At 43.7% G+C, this 19,051-nt stretch overlaps 10 protein-coding genes across 11 annotated transcripts in view; 6 read left to right on the top strand and 4 right to left on the bottom strand.

The window, feature by feature from the left end:
* The window catches only part of usp34 (ubiquitin specific peptidase 34), a 70,966-nt gene extending 69,213 nt beyond the window's left edge, over positions 1–1,753 (top strand). For both annotated transcript variants that reach the window (XM_062544208.1, XM_062544209.1), the window contains one exon: positions 1–1,753. This exon is cut by the window's left edge and continues 674 nt beyond it. In XM_062544208.1, coding sequence (XP_062400192.1) covers positions 1–333 — 333 coding nt within the window. In that variant the 3' untranslated portion in view covers positions 334–1,753.
* Positions 1,754–3,768: 2,015 nt separating this feature from the next.
* Positions 3,769–4,474, top strand: LOC134091524 (histone H1-like). The gene has a single exon (XM_062544336.1). It carries the CDS (start codon positions 3,793–3,795, stop codon positions 4,396–4,398), a length of 606 nt encoding a protein of 201 aa, XP_062400320.1. The 5' UTR covers positions 3,769–3,792; the 3' UTR covers positions 4,399–4,474.
* Positions 4,475–5,478: 1,004 nt separating this feature from the next.
* LOC134092064 (histone H2AX-like) lies at positions 5,479–14,843 on the top strand. Its single transcript, XM_062544870.1, has 3 exons — positions 5,479–5,880; positions 10,994–11,013; positions 14,332–14,843. Exons 1-3 carry the CDS (start codon positions 5,507–5,509, stop codon positions 14,715–14,717), a joined length of 780 nt encoding a protein of 259 aa, XP_062400854.1. The 5' UTR covers positions 5,479–5,506; the 3' UTR covers positions 14,718–14,843.
* Positions 6,734–7,173, top strand: LOC134091636 (histone H3). Its single transcript, XM_062544344.1, has one exon. The coding sequence runs from the start codon at positions 6,741–6,743 to the stop codon at positions 7,149–7,151; it is 411 nt and encodes a 136-aa protein (XP_062400328.1). The 5' UTR covers positions 6,734–6,740; the 3' UTR covers positions 7,152–7,173.
* On the bottom strand, positions 7,811–8,222 carry LOC134091825 (histone H2B-like). The gene has a single exon (XM_062544505.1). The coding sequence runs from the start codon at positions 8,203–8,205 to the stop codon at positions 7,831–7,833; it is 375 nt and encodes a 124-aa protein (XP_062400489.1). The 5' UTR covers positions 8,206–8,222; the 3' UTR covers positions 7,811–7,830.
* Positions 9,194–9,626, bottom strand: LOC134091900 (histone H4). The gene has a single exon (XM_062544631.1). It carries the CDS (start codon positions 9,603–9,605, stop codon positions 9,294–9,296), a length of 312 nt encoding a protein of 103 aa, XP_062400615.1. The 5' UTR covers positions 9,606–9,626; the 3' UTR covers positions 9,194–9,293.
* Positions 12,224–12,940, top strand: LOC134091427 (histone H1-like). Its single transcript, XM_062544329.1, has one exon. The coding sequence runs from the start codon at positions 12,251–12,253 to the stop codon at positions 12,869–12,871; it is 621 nt and encodes a 206-aa protein (XP_062400313.1). The 5' UTR covers positions 12,224–12,250; the 3' UTR covers positions 12,872–12,940.
* A 761-nt stretch (positions 14,844–15,604) lies between the features above and the next one.
* On the top strand, positions 15,605–16,036 carry LOC134091588 (histone H3). Its single transcript, XM_062544340.1, has one exon. The coding sequence runs from the start codon at positions 15,616–15,618 to the stop codon at positions 16,024–16,026; it is 411 nt and encodes a 136-aa protein (XP_062400324.1). The 5' UTR covers positions 15,605–15,615; the 3' UTR covers positions 16,027–16,036.
* Positions 16,037–16,710: 674 nt separating this feature from the next.
* Positions 16,711–17,124, bottom strand: LOC134091842 (histone H2B-like). Its single transcript, XM_062544531.1, has one exon. The coding sequence runs from the start codon at positions 17,106–17,108 to the stop codon at positions 16,734–16,736; it is 375 nt and encodes a 124-aa protein (XP_062400515.1). The 5' UTR covers positions 17,109–17,124; the 3' UTR covers positions 16,711–16,733.
* Positions 17,125–17,792: 668 nt separating this feature from the next.
* On the bottom strand, positions 17,793–18,271 carry LOC134091925 (histone H4). Its single transcript, XM_062544666.1, has one exon. It carries the CDS (start codon positions 18,250–18,252, stop codon positions 17,941–17,943), a length of 312 nt encoding a protein of 103 aa, XP_062400650.1. The 5' UTR covers positions 18,253–18,271; the 3' UTR covers positions 17,793–17,940.
* Positions 18,272–19,051: the final 780 nt, after the last annotated feature.

The following is a 19,051-nucleotide window of genomic DNA, read 5'->3' on the forward strand; positions in this document are numbered from 1 at the left end:
GTCGACCCCGCCGCTAACGCCGCCACGTCGTCATCATCGGCGGCCGCTGCCGCTAGCGCAGCCTCTTCCTCCTCCTCCTCCTCCTCGTCCTCCTCCTCCGCGTCCCAAGACGACGGGGCGCTGCTGCTGTCTGGCCCGTCAGAAGCGACGACGACAACGGGTGCGGGGGCGGTAGCGACAACGACGGCGGCCGCGCTGTGGGGTCCGAGCGGCGGGGGGCCGTCGGACACGCTGGACACTCTCTACCGGACCGTGGAGGCCGCCATCGCCGCCGTGGCCAAGGCAACCGCCGCCGCCGCCAAGGGAGCGCCGCCCCAGCCGTCTCCCTCGTGATGTCACTTCCTCTGTTGTTCTTCGCCCGCCCGCGCCGGGGGGCCCCACTCGCTTCCTTCCCGCACAAGACAAAAAAAAAAAAAACACGAGTGGACACTTGGAAGTCCTTCAGCGAGGGCGGTCTAACATTTCAGTTGCGCATGCTTGACTTACAACCCCTTTCCTCCATCCCTGAAAGGCAATGATCTCTAACTCAACCCTAAATCCTGTCATTTTGGTTCCCCCCTCCCTTCCCCCCCCACCTAATTCCCCCTCTTGTTTTATTTACCCCAACTAGTTTTGTTTTTGTGGACTAAAGCACCCCCACACACCCCTGTAGGAGTTTGCTGACGGGAGATCTTGATCGACCTCTGGTCTCTGAACTGGCCTCTCCACCAGTAGACGTGAAATAAGGAGACTGGCGACGCCCTGTAGTCCGTGGCCCTCTTTCGGAAGGGGGGGGGGGTCTGGAAAGTTCTGACGTGTACGTACACACACACACACACACACACACACACACACACATATATACACACACGCACATACAAGCGTTCATTTCCAAAGCCGCCTGAGGAGAAAACGACAAGAAACAAACAAACAAACAACCAACAACAACCGCAACAAAAATAGAACAACAACAACACTGCTAGCGTCCGTTAAAGAAGAACCAGACCCGGGCGCTGGAGACTACATCGTAGAAGGCGGCACACTCGAGTCCAGAAGAGCATAGTGGCTGTCGTTTTCGTTTCTGTTGTTTATTGTTTTATTTTCATTTTTCATTTTTATTTTTTTTCCCTCTCTCTCTCTCTCTTCTGAAGTGATCGAATTGTCTTTGAGGATGCTGTAACGTCACGGGGAAAGGTTTACAGTTTTAAGTCTCTTCTTTACTTAATTTAATTTTATTGCATTTTTAAGGTGTATAAAATGTCCTCCGTGCCAGTTTTTTGTACTTTATCGAAGAGGCATATTAAAAAAAAAAAAAAAAGGTTGCCTTGCTTTTTTCTGTGGTTGAATGCTCAAGGTGAGTTTACTTGTACATTTGAAATGAGAGAAAAAGAACCACAAGAAAACTTGATTCTGTAAAGAATCTACTCAAGTTGATGCCTGGAGGTGTATATGAGATAAGAAAGTATATATATAAATATATAAATATATATCTATAAATGATATGACATATTATATGATATAGTAGTATCATATGATATATCATGTAATATTATATGATATTACAGTGCTTTATTTAACCCGATGGCTGGATTAAAGCACTCTCTGTAACAGTTGGAGCTATATTTTATTTACTGACGAAAAAAGACATTCCATAATCTATCTCATGTCATTATTACATTTTCTTTGTGTTTTTGTTTTCTTTTTTTTTCTCTTTGTTTTTGGTTTATTTTAATATAGGGTAACTTAATAAAATTTTAATATGATTTAACTATGACCCAACTTTTGTGGCGAGCCATTTATTTCCTACAGAAACGCGTTCACATCTGGTAGTAATAGTATACACCGTGCAGTGCTCTTTTAAGTGCATGGGTTTCATGTCACGGGAGAGAAAATAAAACTGTTCATCTATAAGTACTCATTTTACCTTTGTTGTCATATAGCACACACACACACACACACACACACACACACACACACACACACACCACTGTCTCACACAGCCTCTTGCAGATGCACACTCTATGCGGTCACATCCCTTCATACATTTGTAAGAATCTAACCACAGAGCTGTAAAAGGCGTAGAGTAAAATAACTAATATCTCCCACCTAATGAGAGTGGTGGTGCGGAAGTGTAAGTATATTCCCACACAAACCCGCTTTATTCCGTTAGGATTGTGATCTACTTGCATTACCACAAACTGTGAGTTATTGAGGTGTAAACCAGTAACAGTACAGCATTTCACAAATTCAGCAGTCTTGTTAAGTGAAAATCGAAGAGCCATAATCATTACCACCACCAAATTGACTCAAACAAATATAGTCAGGAACTTGCTTCAGTGTTGTGCTTGTGTGATGAAGATTTTCATGTAAAAATAAACATGCCTTTATTAATGAGTAGTAAGTAAATAAAGTGAGTAAGTAAATGAGCATAAGTACAAAGAAAAGTCAACATGGGTTAAATTGAAGAGGGAAATGAGTCAACATCTTGCCATGGTGTTGTGTTTGTGTCATACTAAACAATCTTCAGCTCAAACGTTGTTTATTATTTAGCTTCTAAATTCACTATGGACAGAGCGGACAAACTCTTGATAGGTAGATTGAATTGATTTAAATCTCTTATTCTCTTTAAAAGCTTGTTTTTGGTGCAATTGTGGCTCATTGAAACAACGCATACGTCTCTTGAAAAGTATACAGTATACCTGTATCGTGCCTTTGGTATGTAGGCGGGTGAAAACAGATTTTCTGATAATGGTTTGGATAAACGTGTTGGTAATATGACGGTAAATCGCTATAGCTAAACAGTAGGCATGATTTCATGCACATCTCAGCTCTGTTCATAGACAAAAATAACACAAAGGGCTGTATTCCTATTGTAATAGGACCCGGTCATGGAAGGAACTCTGTGGTGTGTGGCTATAAAGACTGCTGCTTTGTTTTGTCTGCTCTGCTGCGTAACGCAACGCGTCTTCCACTTTCGCCAGACAATAGTTGAAGCAATGTTACTAATTCTCTCATTGCAATTAAATTATGATACGAGGTTTTAGATGCTCTCCAGAACAAAGAACGCGGCCACGGAACTGCCCTCACTTCAGAGACTAGTCCTAGTTCTAGAAAGAACTTTACAAAATGTTATACAAAGAAGGGTGTTTCGGCGAACATGGAGCCTACATTACTTTTGTATTTAATTCCAAACTAGCACATCATTTGCATTAGAATAGAACAATATATGGATTAGTTACAATGTCGGCTGGTCGTTTTACTTAACCTTGATAACTGCGTCCCTAGGTCATGATCGGCTTAACATGCATGGCAACTGTGTTTCGCTGTGCCCAAACAACTTTGATTTTCTAAATACTGATTTGCAGAGAGTATCTGATTTAACCTTTACTGGATTACGGAGACACGTCGCTTGTTATACAGATCACACATTACACGATTTTAACATGTTTAAGGATATTTTTTCCTTACAAAATAAAGATAGACTGTCACGGCACTATCTGACTTGAGCGGTTGTCAAGTCGTTGCGAGAAAAGTATAGAACAAGTATACGTCCATATATTTTTGTTTGAAAATGGAAACTGTTATCTTTGCAATAGATAATGTAATGTTGCTAAATATCGTTTTAGCGATCACATTTTTTACAAAATGCGAGTGGAGAAAACACAAGCGAGCCGGTCACGGAAGCAAGGGAACGGAGAGCTCTCTCGGTTGAGTCTTGACGGTTCTCATGGCGATTTTAAGTCCAGCCCACTGACAGGGCACGGCATTCTCTTTCTCAGATCTCTACCGTCGTGTGTGGAACAAGACAATAGAATGGCAGAAGTGGCTCCCGCTCCAGCTCCGGCAAAATCTCCCAAGAAGAAGGCACCCAGGCCCAAGAAAACTGGACCAAGTGTGGGAGAACTCGTCGTGAAGGCCATCTCCGCATCCAAGGAAAAGAAGGGTGTGTCTTTGGCTGCTCTGAAAAAAGCTTTGGCCGCAGGTGGATACGATGTGGAGAAGAACAACGCACGCGTCAAAATCGCCATCAAAAGCCTGGTGACAAAGGGGACGCTGGTTCAGACCAAAGGGACTGGTGCGTCTGGCTCCTTCAAGCTGAACAAGAAACAGGCAGAGGCCAAGAAGAAGGTTGCTAAGAAACCTGCGGCCAAAGCCAAGAAGCCAGCAGCGAAGAAGCCGGCAGCAGCAAAGAAGCCCAAGAAGGCAGTGGCCAAGAAGCCCGCAGCCGCCAAGAAGTCCCCGAAGAAGGCCAAGAAACCTGCTGCGCCCAAGAAGGCCACAAAGAGCCCGAAAAAGGCGAAGAAGCCCGCCGCTCCCAAGAAGGCAGCTAAGAGCCCGAAAAAAGCGAAGGCAGCTAAGCCCAAGGTGGCCAAGCCCAAAGCAGCCAAGCCCAAGAAGGCTGCACCTAAGAAGAAGTAAATGTTGCGCAACATGCTTTGCGCGACCAAAAAGGCTCTTTTAAGAGCCACCCAAACATTTCACGTGAATGCATATATTCCAAAATACTAGTTACATGTGTTTTCTTGGATTGAATAGGCTATAGTTTTCATTAGGATTCAATATATTCGTATGTAAATGGAATTTATGACCCTCTAAAACTGCGTTAAAATAGTGTGTACAGTAGACCAGGGCTTATGAATTGTCCCCTGAGGAAAAATCATATGCACACCCTCCCTGCCGCGAATTCCCTCTTAATGCTGAATCTCGACAGAGTAGCTGACTACTGTAGAGTAACTCATCATACATTATGTTCATTATTACAAATGTCATGAATACCCGAGTGTGTGTTGATGCACACAAGTGTGTTACACTCTTGACATTTAAGTTGGAAGGGGAGTTCTAATGCGCACAGGCGACCCCCCCCCCACCCACCCACTGTATGTATTTGTCTTCAAACGTGGAACAAATAGTACATTACATTGTTACCACATTATTATTATTACTATAATTAATAGTATTAGTTGTAGTAGTAGTGGTAAAAGTAGAAGTAGTATTAGTATATTAATATTATTATCAGCATTCCATTATCATGCTGTACGTGTAGGCCTACGGCATAGACACACAACTGTGAATTCTCCCCTGATACTTATAACAGGCGAATTATCATATTTCAACTAAACCTCCAGTTATTCGCGATTTTATTTGACCACATTAATTTATTACATTTTGTTACACTGATGGCTAGTTTAGACTAGGCCTACCAAGAAAGTATAAACGTGTTTGAAAAAAAAAAAAAGTGGCAGATCAACTTAATACCGCCAAATTTACCACCTTCATTGAAAACTTAGGCTACAACATCGACTAGTCATAGATAGTCAATAAGACAGGTGGCAGAATCTGACAGGCGCCAAACAACTCCCCCTGACGTATAACTAAAATCTTTGATCTGATTGGCTCTCAGTATTACCACCTAAGCCATTCACGAAACTGGATCATTGAGTCGGTATGACATAATAAGGCTCTACTGACATTCCGTCACCACTGCGATTCACGATATAGTCAGAGCTTGACCAACGATCATTACAAAATGAGCGGAAGAGGAAAAACAGGTGGCAAGGCAAGAGCAAAGGCCAAGTCTCGTTCCTCCAGGGCTGGACTTCAGTTCCCCGTGGGCCGTGTGCACAGGCTATTGCGTAAAGGCAACTATGCCCAGCGCGTTGGCGCTGGTGCACCGGTTTACTTGGCTGCTGTGCTCGAGTACCTGACTGCTGAGATCCTCGAGTTGGCCGGTAACGCTGCCCGTGACAACAAGAAGACTCGTATTATCCCCCGCCATCTACAGTTGGCTGTGCGTAACGACGAGGAGTTGAACAAACTGCTCGGCGGAGTGACCATCGCTCAGGGAGGTGTGCTGCCTAACATCCAGGCTGTGCTGCTGCCCAAGAAGACTGAGAAGTCCAAGTAAATGTGACTTCAAGCTATTGGATCGAAAGGCTCTTTTAAGAGCCACCCACTCGAGAAAGCGTTGTCCAATCTTCCACATTACCATGCTCATGATCTAAGATTATCTTAGATACTATTTTACTGTCTATGTAAATTATCTCAGTTATTTTACATGTCAGTATTGGGTACAAGTCGCCTATATTGCGTGCAAAACATGAAAGGTCATGCAGTGGGTAATGGGTAATGGTAACAGCATGGTTTGTCACAATGTGCCGCATTTTTTCCCCCTTCAACATCGGGTTCATTTGTTAGCTAACATTTCCCCTTGAGCCGATGTGGTGTACCCGTGATTTACGGTGAATTCTGACATACCAGGGTATATAAGCCCCCCTTTACACTTCCATGGTACAATATGACAGACAGACACACACACACAAACACACACACACACGACTAACAAGAATAAGAATGTGTTAAAACAATGCAATTTTAGTTGTTTTAAACACATTTGTTTAAACAGTGTAGTTGTGGCAGCCACATCAATTACCTCCGTAGCTCACAGATGTTTGCTAATAAATAGTTTAACCTTCATTCCTGTGCCGACATACTCTACATGTTCTACTACGCTACTCTTTTGAATGTAGGCCTATATTATGATTTTTTATTTTGTAGAGTTTGTCCCTAAAGTGAAAAGATTTGTATGATGTGAAATGCAATGGCGACCAAGGCTCAACTTTGTTATTTGAATTTCTCGCGCCATTCAAGTCCAATCAGGGGAGATCACCAGTCTTACGTAACCAAGGGGCAGGTCGAGTTCGGAGGCTTTATAAGTCACATTCAGCTTGGAGCAGCACATCGCAGTTTACTCTCTATAGACAATGGCAAGAACCAAGCAAACCGCTCGCAAATCTACCGGAGGTAAAGCTCCAAGAAAGCAGCTGGCCACCAAAGCTGCGCGTAAAAGCGCACCGGCTACTGGTGGCGTGAAGAAGCCCCATCGTTACAGGCCTGGCACCGTGGCTCTGAGAGAGATCCGTCGGTACCAGAAGTCCACTGAGCTGCTGATTCGCAAGCTGCCCTTCCAGCGTCTGGTCAGAGAAATCGCTCAGGATTTCAAGACCGATCTGCGTTTCCAGAGCTCTGCTGTCATGGCTCTTCAGGAGGCCAGCGAGGCTTACCTCGTCGGTCTGTTTGAAGACACTAACCTGTGCGCCATCCACGCCAAGAGGGTCACCATCATGCCCAAGGATATCCAGCTGGCTCGTCGTATCCGTGGGGAGCGTGCTTAAATTATTTGAAGTCCGTATCCGAAAATGCAAAGGCTCTTTTAAGAGCCACCAAAATATGAAAAGGCTATTTTCCAACCTACTTGATTGAATTTCCCTTCTCTGAGCTACACCTGGTTATTGGACAGGACCTGGTGTTCATTTAAAAATGAACACTCACAAATGGTCACAAAGACAAACGATAACAGTGTAGAAGGGACATGAGTGAACTGATATGTTTCGGCCTGATGCCTCTGATCAGGCATAATGGTTGGACAACAGCACAGCCCTGCTACAGTTTTCTTTGTCTCATTACACCTCTAGGTTTCACCGCAGTTTATTCGACCAACATCCCTATGCTGCTTTAGTTGTGCACTAGTGGTGCTCATTCGCTAAAACATTACCTTGGCATGGAGGAGATTCTTCCACGAGCCACTGATTTGTGCCCCATCTCTACAAAAGAAAACGTCGCTGCGTGTTTTATTCAGTCGCGTAACAACCATTCGGATCATAGCGCAGCCATAACTTAATCAGCAGTTCATAAATAATGGTCTCTCCCAAATATACTGTATTCAAAAGTACTTCTGTAGTTATACCTCAAACGGTTTATGTACAATTGCTGATGTTCATATTGAAATGGCTTTTTCAAGAAAATGTGGGTGGCTCTTAAAAGAGCCGTTGGGTTTAAAAGCACGATTCGGCTTTACTTGGAGCTGGTGTATTTGGTAACAGCCTTGGTTCCCTCAGACACAGCGTGCTTGGCCAGCTCACCGGGCAGAAGCAGACGCACTGCGGTCTGGATCTCCCTGGAAGAGATGGTGGAACGCTTGTTGTAGTGAGCCAGACGGGAAGACTCGCCAGCGATGCGCTCGAAGATGTCGTTCACGAAGGAGTTCATGATGCCCATGGCCTTCGAAGAGATACCAGTATCAGGGTGGACCTGCTTCAGGACCTTGTATACGTAGATGGCGTAACTCTCCTTCCTGGACTTTCTGCGTTTCTTGCCACCCTTCCCGGCGGTCTTTGTCACGGCTTTCTTGGAGCCCTTCTTGGGTGCAGGCTTGGCTGGATCAGGCATGATGAGTTCTCGACTGAAAACAGATCGAAGGTAAACATGGTCAGTCGTCACCTTGTATATATACACAGCTCTATGTAAATTGAGGACCGTGTCACCTCACACACACACGCCCAGATTGCCCTGGCATTCCCCTCCAAAACGTAATACCACGACACGGTTGGCCATTTTGAATCGATGGGCGCAGTCAATGAGAGGTTAGTACCACCCCCAGATCATCAGTTTATACTACCTGTCGATTCCTTTCCCGCACTTTTTCTTTTGAATGAAATAGATCCTTCAAAGTCTATGCAAAATTGTTTTACATTTGGCGTTACAATTCATGATTAATAATGGTTTTCAAGATTTAAGAAAATGCCCTTTTAATGACACATTTGCCGAGGAGATGCTGACATCTGAACAAAGTTTATGCATTTTCAGTTTTTTTTTTAGTTTTGTTTAAGATATTTGGCGGACGCTTTTATTTTGTAATTGGTGAAACCTGATAGTCATCATGCGCTCATGTTGTCGCGCCTTAGCCATTGGGAAAGTGAAGGTCAAGTATTTTATTTGTATGGCGCTTTTCACAGATAAAATCACAGAGTACTTTGTGACACATGAAGAAAGAGGAATGCCGGTGCAACACAGACAGATGTCTTCTTTAGGATTTATTTAAAAGGTGCAAAACATGACTAACATTTCGACGTTACAAACGTCTAGTCATGTTTTGCACCTTTTAAATAAATCCTAAAGACATCTGTGTTGCACCGGCAGTCCTCTTTCTTCATGCGCCTCTGTCCTGGCCTGGTTGCACCAGATTGTCGCACTGCTGCAGAAGCGCGGAGAACTTCCCTTTGTTTGCTGATATACTTTGTGACAATCGCGTTTTAATGGCAATTGTTCAGCCTTTTTTACAGAAAGCTACACATTAGCCTATTAGAGTACACTGCAAACGTGCACATAAAGGGGTGAGGTTATTGTAAGTATTACAACTCAGGCATGTATGCATTAATATTTTCGCCACTATGCAAACTAGAACACCGCTTTTTTGAAAGGAATTGGGTGGCTCTTAAAAGAGCCTTTGGGTTTAGGTCTAGGGACAGATTTGATATTTAACCGCCGAAACCGTACAGAGTACGACCCTGGCGTTTAAGAGCATAGACGACATCCATGGCAGTCACGGTCTTTCTCTTGGCGTGCTCAGTGTAGGTGACAGCATCACGAATCACGTTCTCCAGGAAAACCTTCAACACACCACGGGTCTCTTCGTAGATCAGACCAGAGATACGCTTCACACCACCACGGCGAGCCAGACGCCTAATTGCAGGCTTGGTGATACCCTGGATGTTATCACGAAGAACTTTGCGGTGACGCTTGGCGCCTCCTTTTCCAAGACCTTTGCCTCCTTTGCCTCTTCCAGACATGCTGAGTATTTCTTCGGACTGGGCGTCTGACGAATGTAGAGCCACAAAGGCTCGCAACCCGTTCTAATTTCCACAAAGAGGACGTTGTAGAAGACTACTAAGCACTGCCTCTTCAAGTTTCCTCCCTTTAATGAATGGAGAGGAATACGCGTCACCAAAAAACGCCCACATCCGAGCTTCACCCCACCTCTCAACGAAACGCCGAGGACCGTCGGACCGACACGTAAATGCACACAGTTATTAGGCATAGGTTATTAAAGGAACTTTGCCCTGCACAATTGAAAGGAAGGTTATTATGAAAATAAATAAGGTTGAGGAGGTAAAGGCAAAAATAAAACATTATATTGCATTCGCTTTCCCTTGAATATTTAGCTTTTTTTCTCTTTTGAAAAACTGCACTCAGATTAACATAACATCAAAGTGGTAGAATCCCCAGATCACTTCAGTCAAAACTACAATTATCACTATCAGCTAGTTTAAAGTGCAAACGGGATGATGAACAGTGCAGATTCATATCAGCAATGGACAGAAACTATCAGTGAGGCATTTGAGTGCATTGTAGACTGTTGTGTATAGGCCTATCTCATTTACAGATATCGCCTGTCTTTTAAAGTAGTCTATACAGTTTTTCACTGATGCTGAAACACATTTTTTTGAACTCTTCCACCTTTTCTCATATTCCCATATTTTTACTATTATGTGAGATATGTGTGTTTGTGCGGTTGTTGTGTTATTGTTGTGTTATGTATTTTTTTTTACATTATTATTCAAAAAATCAAATTATGTAAAATCACGTTTTACATTATTATATTTAATTACTTAGAGGTCTCAAGAGAGTGAAATACTGCACAACCTATTAAAGTAGGCTAGTCATTTAATTTCAAACACACAGATATGAGCAAAACACATCACAATATGCATATTCTATATTTTTTAAATATAAGATTGGCAAACATCCATATCGTTCTGGAAATCCAGAACCACATCTAGAAAGATTTAGGGTCTGGCTATGAGTAATGAAAATGGCCCAACACAGGGGGAGGCACCAAGTATGCATTTGAAAACATCACTACGACGAATGCTTACTGACTGATTTCGGACTTCACCTTTTCACTATATTGTCTGACAATTTACCTCAAATGTTTAGACCTCATGACCTGAGCTCATGAAAGATGAAATTAAGTCAGAAAGGGGAAGGTTATTGAGAGAGAGAGAGAGAGAGAGAGAGAGAGAGAGAGAGAGAGAGAGAGAGAGAGAGAGAGAGAGAGAGAGAGAGAGAGAGAGAGAGAGAGAGAGAGAGAGAGAGAGAGAGAGAGAGAGAATTCACCTCAAATGTTTATCCCTGATGTTGTGATTTATGATCTGAGCTCATGAAAGATGAAAGTCAGAAAGGGGAAGGTTCTATTGGGGAAAGATCTCAGAGAGAGAGAGAGAGAGAGAGAGAGAGAGAGAGAGAGAGAGAGAGAGAGAGAGAGAGAGAGAGAGAGAGAGAGAGAGAGAGAGAGAGAGAGAGAGAGAGACAGACTTATGACACCACACACACACTTGTATTTTATTTCCTTTATTAATTGTACCAATGCTATGGTACTACTTTCTGTTCTGTCTGCCTGCTTTGGCAATATGAGTACCCCATGTCATGCCAATAAAGCACTTTGAATCTGAATCTGAGAGAGAGAGAGAGGGTGTGTATGTGTGTGAATGTACAGAAGGAGATTTTAGCATGCACCCATGCATGCATTTTTAATGGCCAGACATTTTAGGATTACACATGGTTGTTCTGAACTTAATTAAAACACCCAAATTGTTGTTGTCATAATGTGTTTTGTGTGTTCAGATGCCCTGTGTTAGTCATAGCCTCATGATAAATTAAGATGTTTGAGAGAAAGTATATGACCGCTAACACATGCAAGAGGGTTAATCATTGATCTCCCTCCACTCTTGAAGCAGTTATTCCCTGCGAACATCATATATTTCAATATATGAAATGTGTAAAGAACAACAGTTCAGGGACAAACAAAGCTTTGAAAACTCAACAGTGGTATTAGCAAAAATACTTAAGTTGTATGGCATCCCATAACTTGGTCCTACAATAGACTTATGTGGTATGAATCTGTGTGTTCCGTGGTTGGCAACTGTGTTTTGCAGTGTCCCAAAAGCGCCTGATTGTAAAGTACACATTTGCAAAAAACACATCGTCACTGCTTGTACGTGTTACAGAGACTCGTGTCTCGGTTTTTGACACTTTTTTGACAACGTATAGCACGGTTTTATAATCATTATGTGCATGTTTTCCTGACAAAACTCTGACTTCAACCTCTCCACCTAGAGGTCCAAAGTTCTCAGTTCGTTGCTAAAGTGATAAAGGGAAACCATGAGCCCCTGTATGTTCCTTTTAACGTGTAGGCTGTGCTCTTCACTACAGACATCTTCGTGTTGGCAAATGTCGTGTCGCTACTCATATTTCTAACAAAGAAGTGTATGAAGAAAACACAAGTGATGTCTTCGCCACACACGGCCGGGACAGCTCTCAGCAGAGTGAGTCTAAATGGTTCTCATGTTAACGTTAAGTCCAGCCCACCAACTCTGGTAGTTATCCATTCTCTCCGGTCTCCCGAGAAGTCTGTGCGTGAAACCTAAACGATACAATGGCAGAAACAGCTCCAGCTCCCGCTGCGGCCCCAGTAAAGGCACCTAAGAAGAAGGCACCCCGACCCAAGAAAACTGGCCCGAGTGTGGGCGAGCTCGTCGTCAAGGCAATCTCTGCCTCCAAAGAGAAGAAAGGAGTCTCTCTGGCTGCGCTGAAGAAAGCACTGGCGGCTGGTGGATACGACGTAGAGAAGAACAACGCTCGTGTGAAGATAGCCATCAAGAGTTTGGTCACCAAGGGAACTCTGGTCCAGACTAAAGGGACCGGCGCCTCTGGTTCCTTCAAGCTAAACAAGGCAGCGGAAAAGAAGCCCGCAAAGAAGGCGGCTCCTAAAGCCAAGAAGCCAGCAGCGAAGAAACCTGCCGCGGCAAAGAAGCCGAAGAAGGCAGCAGCCAAAAAGCCAGCGGCCGCTAAAAAGTCTCCGAAGAAAGCAGCCAAGAAGCCCGCCACGCCGAAAAAGGCAACGAAGAGCCCGAAGAAAGCAAAGAAGCCCGCTGCACCCAAAAAGGCAGCAAAGAGCCCCAAGAAAGCAAAGGCAGCGAAACCCAAGGTGGCTAAACCCAAAGCTACCAAGCCCAAAGCTGCCAAGCCCAAAAAGGCTGCACCCAAGAAGAAGTAAATGTCGTGCACATTCTTCTGATCTATTTTACCATGTGTTCAAAAAGGCTCTTTTAAGAGCCACCCACAAGCTCTCTGAAAGTTTCTATTCCGTCAGTGTTTGCTGATAGGCAAAGCAAATTATGTTTGCAGTTACACATTCACACTCAGTTCCCTCACAGAAAACCCTTCCTGTGTCATAGATCGAATGAAGTAGCCTAAAGCCTACCTTACATTGCCAGACTTTACAAAGATTTGGAAAAGATTTTTGAAAGACTACAGTCTCAGACCCTCTCACATCTAAAGACAATTCATTGAGTTTTTAGTCACAGACTAGTCACAGGCCAGTCTCAGATTAGGATTTTGCAAAGACTGTGGTCACTATTTACAAGACTGCTGCTAGATTCCTTCAAGTTATTTCCATCGTGCACTAGGCTATACGTCATCATCAACAGGAACTCACATGATAGGCTACTCATATCAAAGTAATTTTTTCGCGTTTCTGCAGCATTGTTTGATAGTGTGACATCACTAACAGATATAGAGTTGTTCTGTCACGTAGAATAGCCGACTAATAAATTATAAGAAATTAAATAACAAGTAATCATACAGGCTACAGCTGTCGCCTATTTTGCCCCTTCCGTTTTCGTGTTCGTCGACCGAGGTCACTATTGGTTTTTAATGTTCACGTCACTATTTGCATGAGCCACGACTGAAAAGACTTACGATAATATCAAACATGTTTGATATTGTCGTAACGGCAAAACTAGAAAAAGACTGACTCCGACGGACTTAAAACCGCTAAGATAGGCACCTTACACTAAACGATTTAGATGACGGGAGCGCGCCGAGATTCTAGTACAACTGGCAAGATTTCCGCCCGATTTTGGAAAAGTAGTCGCCGACTGTTAAAACAGACCAAAATCGTGCAATGTAAGCCAGCCTTAAGCTGCCCGAGATGGGAATTCCAATAAAAGCGAGTGCTATTATGCAGTTTGTAGGCAATTCCCCAATGGGTCGGTGATTTTGAAAATGCATTGTAATGGGTAATTTAATATACAGCATGCTTTCTTCCCAATGCAACAGTTGCATTCAAACATGAAACAACGTACCCAAAACCTTGCAACACAACAGCTTCTAAAAGTGTAATAACTTTATGCACCAGTGCCAAAGTATCTCAGGAAGTCTTGTTGGTTTACTGAGTTGAACCGTTGAAAACTTCGCTGAATAACTGGGATATTACATTTCTATTATGCCTTGATTTTTTTCGATTGAGATGATGCGCTGAAAGGGAGGCAGAAGTGCTATACGGGCCAAATGGATTTCAAGATGATGTCACGCATCTAACTGCACGTTGATTGGCTCTCAACATTCCTTTTTCAGCCACTGAGACACTGAGTAGTCCCGCGCTGTTGTGGGACAATAGTACATATATGCGCAAAGCTAGAAACCCTGAGTATTCAGACGAACACACATCAACGATCACCAACATGAGCGGAAGAGGCAAAACCGGTGGCAAGGCCAGAGCAAAGGCCAAGACTAGGTCATCCAGGGCTGGGCTTCAGTTCCCCGTGGGCCGTGTGCACAGGCTGCTGCGTAAAGGCAACTATGCCCAGCGTGTTGGCGCTGGTGCACCGGTGTACTTGGCTGCCGTGCTCGAGTACCTGACTGCTGAGATTCTGGAGTTGGCCGGTAACGCTGCCCGTGACAACAAGAAGACTCGTATCATCCCCCGTCATCTGCAGCTGGCTGTGCGCAATGACGAGGAGTTGAACAAACTGCTTGGTGGAGTGACCATCGCTCAGGGTGGTGTGCTGCCTAACATCCAGGCAGTGCTGCTGCCCAAGAAGACCGAGAAGTCCAAGTAAACCAGCTCCCTCCAAGTCTCCGAAACAAAGGCTCTTTTAAGAGCCACCCAAATGTCTATAGAAACAAATTCCAAGTTGACTTGACGTGGTGTGTGTGGTGTCATATTTATACGCACGCACTATTTAAAAAAAAAAAAAAAAACATTTGGAATCCCAACTGCTTTCTTTCCTGAAAATCTGTTGGGATGAATGCAGAGACAAATTTTCTTCTACGGATCAAAAGAGTATATAGGCCTATACTTAAGGAATCCAACTGCTTTCCTGTGTATACAGACGTTAATCCAAAATGTCAACCACAAAGTCACTTGTAATCTAACAGATTTAGTAATTACCTTGTTCAAAGCTTCATTTATTTTCACATTAAAAAAATAAATAAAACATAGTTTTCACTTAGTTTATCGTGCAATGCAGTGGTAGTTTTGTGGTGCCTCGCAATCCAAGGTGAAGACGCAGACTTAGAAGTGTCATTTATTTGTAGGTTTATATTTAGCAAATACAAGATCTTTCATATGCTATTATTTGTGTACATTACAGCATATGATTTGTTGTGATAGCTTCTATATCATGTTATCTGTATCTATATCTATATCTGTATGTATAGTATACATTGGCTGATGGAATACGTCAAATAATCTTTACTCATACTGAAAAGATTTAGTAAAGAGTGAACCAACACACTTACATATATAAACAGATAGATATATATAGAGAGAGCCTGTATCACCTTTAAGGGGTGGGCTTTGTATTTTGAATTTCAAGCGCCAAGTAGATGGGATGGTAAAGACCAATCAGCGGAGACTAACTGACGTACACAGGGGGGCAGGCTGAGACCGTAGGCCTTATAACACCACGTTCCTCACTTGTGCGCACACTCTTCAAATCCGAAGAATCCGTAGCAATGGCAAGAACCAAGCAAACTGCCCGTAAATCCACCGGAGGCAAGGCTCCGAGGAAGCAGCTCGCCACCAAGGCTGCGCGTAAAAGCGCACCAGCAACCGGTGGAGTGAAGAAGCCCCATCGTTACAGGCCTGGCACCGTGGCTCTGAGAGAGATCCGTCGGTACCAGAAGTCCACTGAGTTGCTGATCCGCAAGCTGCCCTTCCAGCGTCTGGTCAGAGAAATCGCTCAGGATTTCAAGACTGATCTGCGCTTCCAGAGCTCTGCTGTCATGGCTCTTCAGGAGGCCAGCGAGGCTTACCTCGTCGGTCTGTTTGAGGACACTAACCTGTGCGCCATCCACGCCAAGAGGGTCACCATCATGCCCAAAGACATCCAGCTGGCTCGTCGTATCCGTGGGGAGCGTGCTTAAATTATTTTCAATCCGGAATTACAAAGGCTCTTTTAAGAGCCACCTAAATATTTATAAAAAGTCATTTTCCAAACATTTTCTGCTACAAATCGATGTTACCTGGTGTTGCCTGATGGATTGGTGTAGTTTGTGATCTGCTACACGTAGTACACATTGTTTTAAGTAAGCCAAACATCACACAAATAATACTAATTCTTGAATATCGAGAGATGGGCCGCTTCTGGTACAATGATAAATGTCAACAGCACGGCTAACGTATCAAATTCATGAACACAGTCCTGACGCAGTTTTCTTCAGTGGCCACACTTTGGCGTACTCTGGGTTTTCTAGTCTTACTTCACTTAGACTTTTTTTTTTTTTGTAGTCGATCCAAATGTGGATATATAACGGTCAGAGTGATGTGTAACCACTACAGTGGAGGAGGTGATAATGGTCTTGGTCCCCAAACACATTTAATCGAGACTGACTGTCTACATCGGTAATAGCCTGCTTTCAGTAAAAGTGGGTGATTTAAACACGCTTCAGACTCACTGGCACGTTTCAGAAATTCAGCGAGTAACAGTGGTTGATTGCGCAGTTAAGCGAAGTTAAGTATAGTAGGCAAATAAATCTGGTGCAATCAGTTGTGATTATGGAATGACTTTTCATTGAAAACGTGAGTGGCTCTTAAAAGAGCCTTTGAAATTGAGCGCGTTGAAATTCCGGATTTACTTGGAGCTGGTGTATTTGGTGACGGCCTTGGTTCCCTCCGACACAGCGTGTTTGGCCAACTCACCAGGCAGAAGCAGACGCACTGCAGTCTGGATCTCCCTGGAAGAGATGGTGGAGCGCTTGTTGTAGTGAGCCAAACGAGAGGCTTCCCCAGCGATACGTTCGAAAATGTCGTTCACGAAGGAGTTCATGATACCCATGGCCTTGGAGGAAATACCGGTATCAGGATGAACCTGCTTCAAGACCTTGTACACGTAGATGGCGTAGCTCTCTTTCCTGGACTTTCTGCGCTTCTTGCCACCCTTGGCGGCGGACTTCGTCACTGCTTTTTTGGAGCCCTTCTTAGGGGCAGGCTTGGCTGGATCAGGCATGTTGATATGTCGACTGTCGATTCAATAGTTCACCTTTGAACAAGTAATCTGCACTATATACTAACGTTTATGTAAATGAAGGACTGCGTCACTTTACACACCCACGACCACAACGGAGGTCATTTCCCTCCGAAACCGAATGGCCTACATGACTGGTAATTTTGTATCGAGGGGGGCAGTCAGTGAGCGGTTAGCACCGCCCACATATCATCAGTTTACACCACCTTTTGTTCTTCATTTTCCCGCATTTTTCTTCTGAATGAAGGAAATCCTTAGAAGTAAATGGCAAATGCTTGTATTTGTCGCTACATTTTATGAAACAAATGTCTTTGATACTTTGGGGGAATTTCTCGAGCCATCACTAATGTTTGCACAACAAAACTCTACTACGAAAATTGGTTATGACAACAAGTCAAACACTTCTGCATGTAATGACAAGCGATAAAAGGCCTGTTTGTTTCATGAGATACGCCTATTCAGCATGGAACTAGTATACGCTTTGTGTTGTTTATGATATTCTGAACTCTAATTCTAGGCCAATAACAACGTGGTGCGCGCTCATGGCGTTTCACCGTATAATGAAGGTTATGAACGTTTGTAGCCTTTCATGTCTTGTGGGCTGTCTGCAACCATGAAGGACTATGCATGTTTAACCTCATATGATGGCAACGACCCTTTCTCCTATTAAACATGGCATTGCGATCAGTCAACATATAGAAATAAAGCATTCAAGTAGAGTATAATCGGCACGATCTCGAACACAGCCTTTTGTAAGGAATTGGGTGGCTCTTAAAAGAGCCTTTGGATTTAGGATGAGGGACAGATCAAATCTTTAACCGCCGAAACCGTACAGAGTACGGCCCTGGCGTTTCAGAGCATAGACGACGTCCATGGCGGTCACGGTCTTCCTCTTGGCGTGCTCGGTGTAGGTGACGGCATCACGAATCACGTTCTCCAGGAAAACCTTCAACACACCACGGGTCTCCTCGTAGATGAGACCAGAAATACGCTTTACACCACCACGGCGAGCCAGACGCCTGATCGCAGGCTTGGTGATTCCCTGGATGTTATCACGAAGAACCTTGCGGTGACGCTTGGCGCCTCCCTTTCCAAGACCTTTGCCTCCTTTGCCTCTGCCTGACATGTTGTGTACTTCTTCTGACTGAGCGTCTGACGACTGTGGAGACACCAGGGCTCACAACCCGTACTAGACTCCACAGAGAGGACGTTGTTGAAGACTACTAAACACTGCCCCTTTACACGCCCTCCTTTTTGTGAATGGAGTCTACGCGGGCATTTAGGCGTATACGTCATCAAAAGAAAAAAACGCCCACATCTGAGCTTCACCCCCCCACAACGAAACAAAGTAGGCCTGACATTTACTGTTTTGTTTGTTTGTTTGTTTGTTTGTTTGTTTTGCACAATTTTACATTGGACAAGCACACTTAACCTTCGAGTGGTGTTCAGGTCTTATTTCAGGTTCAGGTTTTGTTTCATTTATTTATGTAGCCTACTTATTTTTTTAAATAAACAACTATACAAGAATAATGTTTTTTTCTGTTATGACAATTGATCCAAATGCACAATGCGACACAATATCCTTACTTTACATTTTCCTTTCTTACTGTAAACCATGCCTCTTGTTTGACTGTACTACTGTCTACACTGTTTGCTCCATGTTGTTGACTCTGTACTTTGTACTCTGCACAATGACAATAAAGTGTAATCAAAGCTAATAATAATAATGATAATAATAATAATAGGTGTCTTGCCAGTTGTTGCTAGGTTATGATACATTTCTCAGGATTGACAGTGGCCTGCTGAAGGCTTTCTCAGCTTTCTGTGCTCAGTGGCTCACTGTCTGCTTCCTCATATCAACACTGTAGGCCTAATGTTCTTTCAATGACCTGTTGTGAGGCTCTCAGTCAGGCCAAGTCAAATCA

Source organism: Sardina pilchardus, chromosome 1 (genome assembly GCF_963854185.1).
Source record: "Sardina pilchardus chromosome 1, fSarPil1.1, whole genome shotgun sequence".
In the NCBI taxonomy this organism is placed as follows: Eukaryota; Metazoa; Chordata; class Actinopteri; order Clupeiformes; family Clupeidae; genus Sardina; species Sardina pilchardus.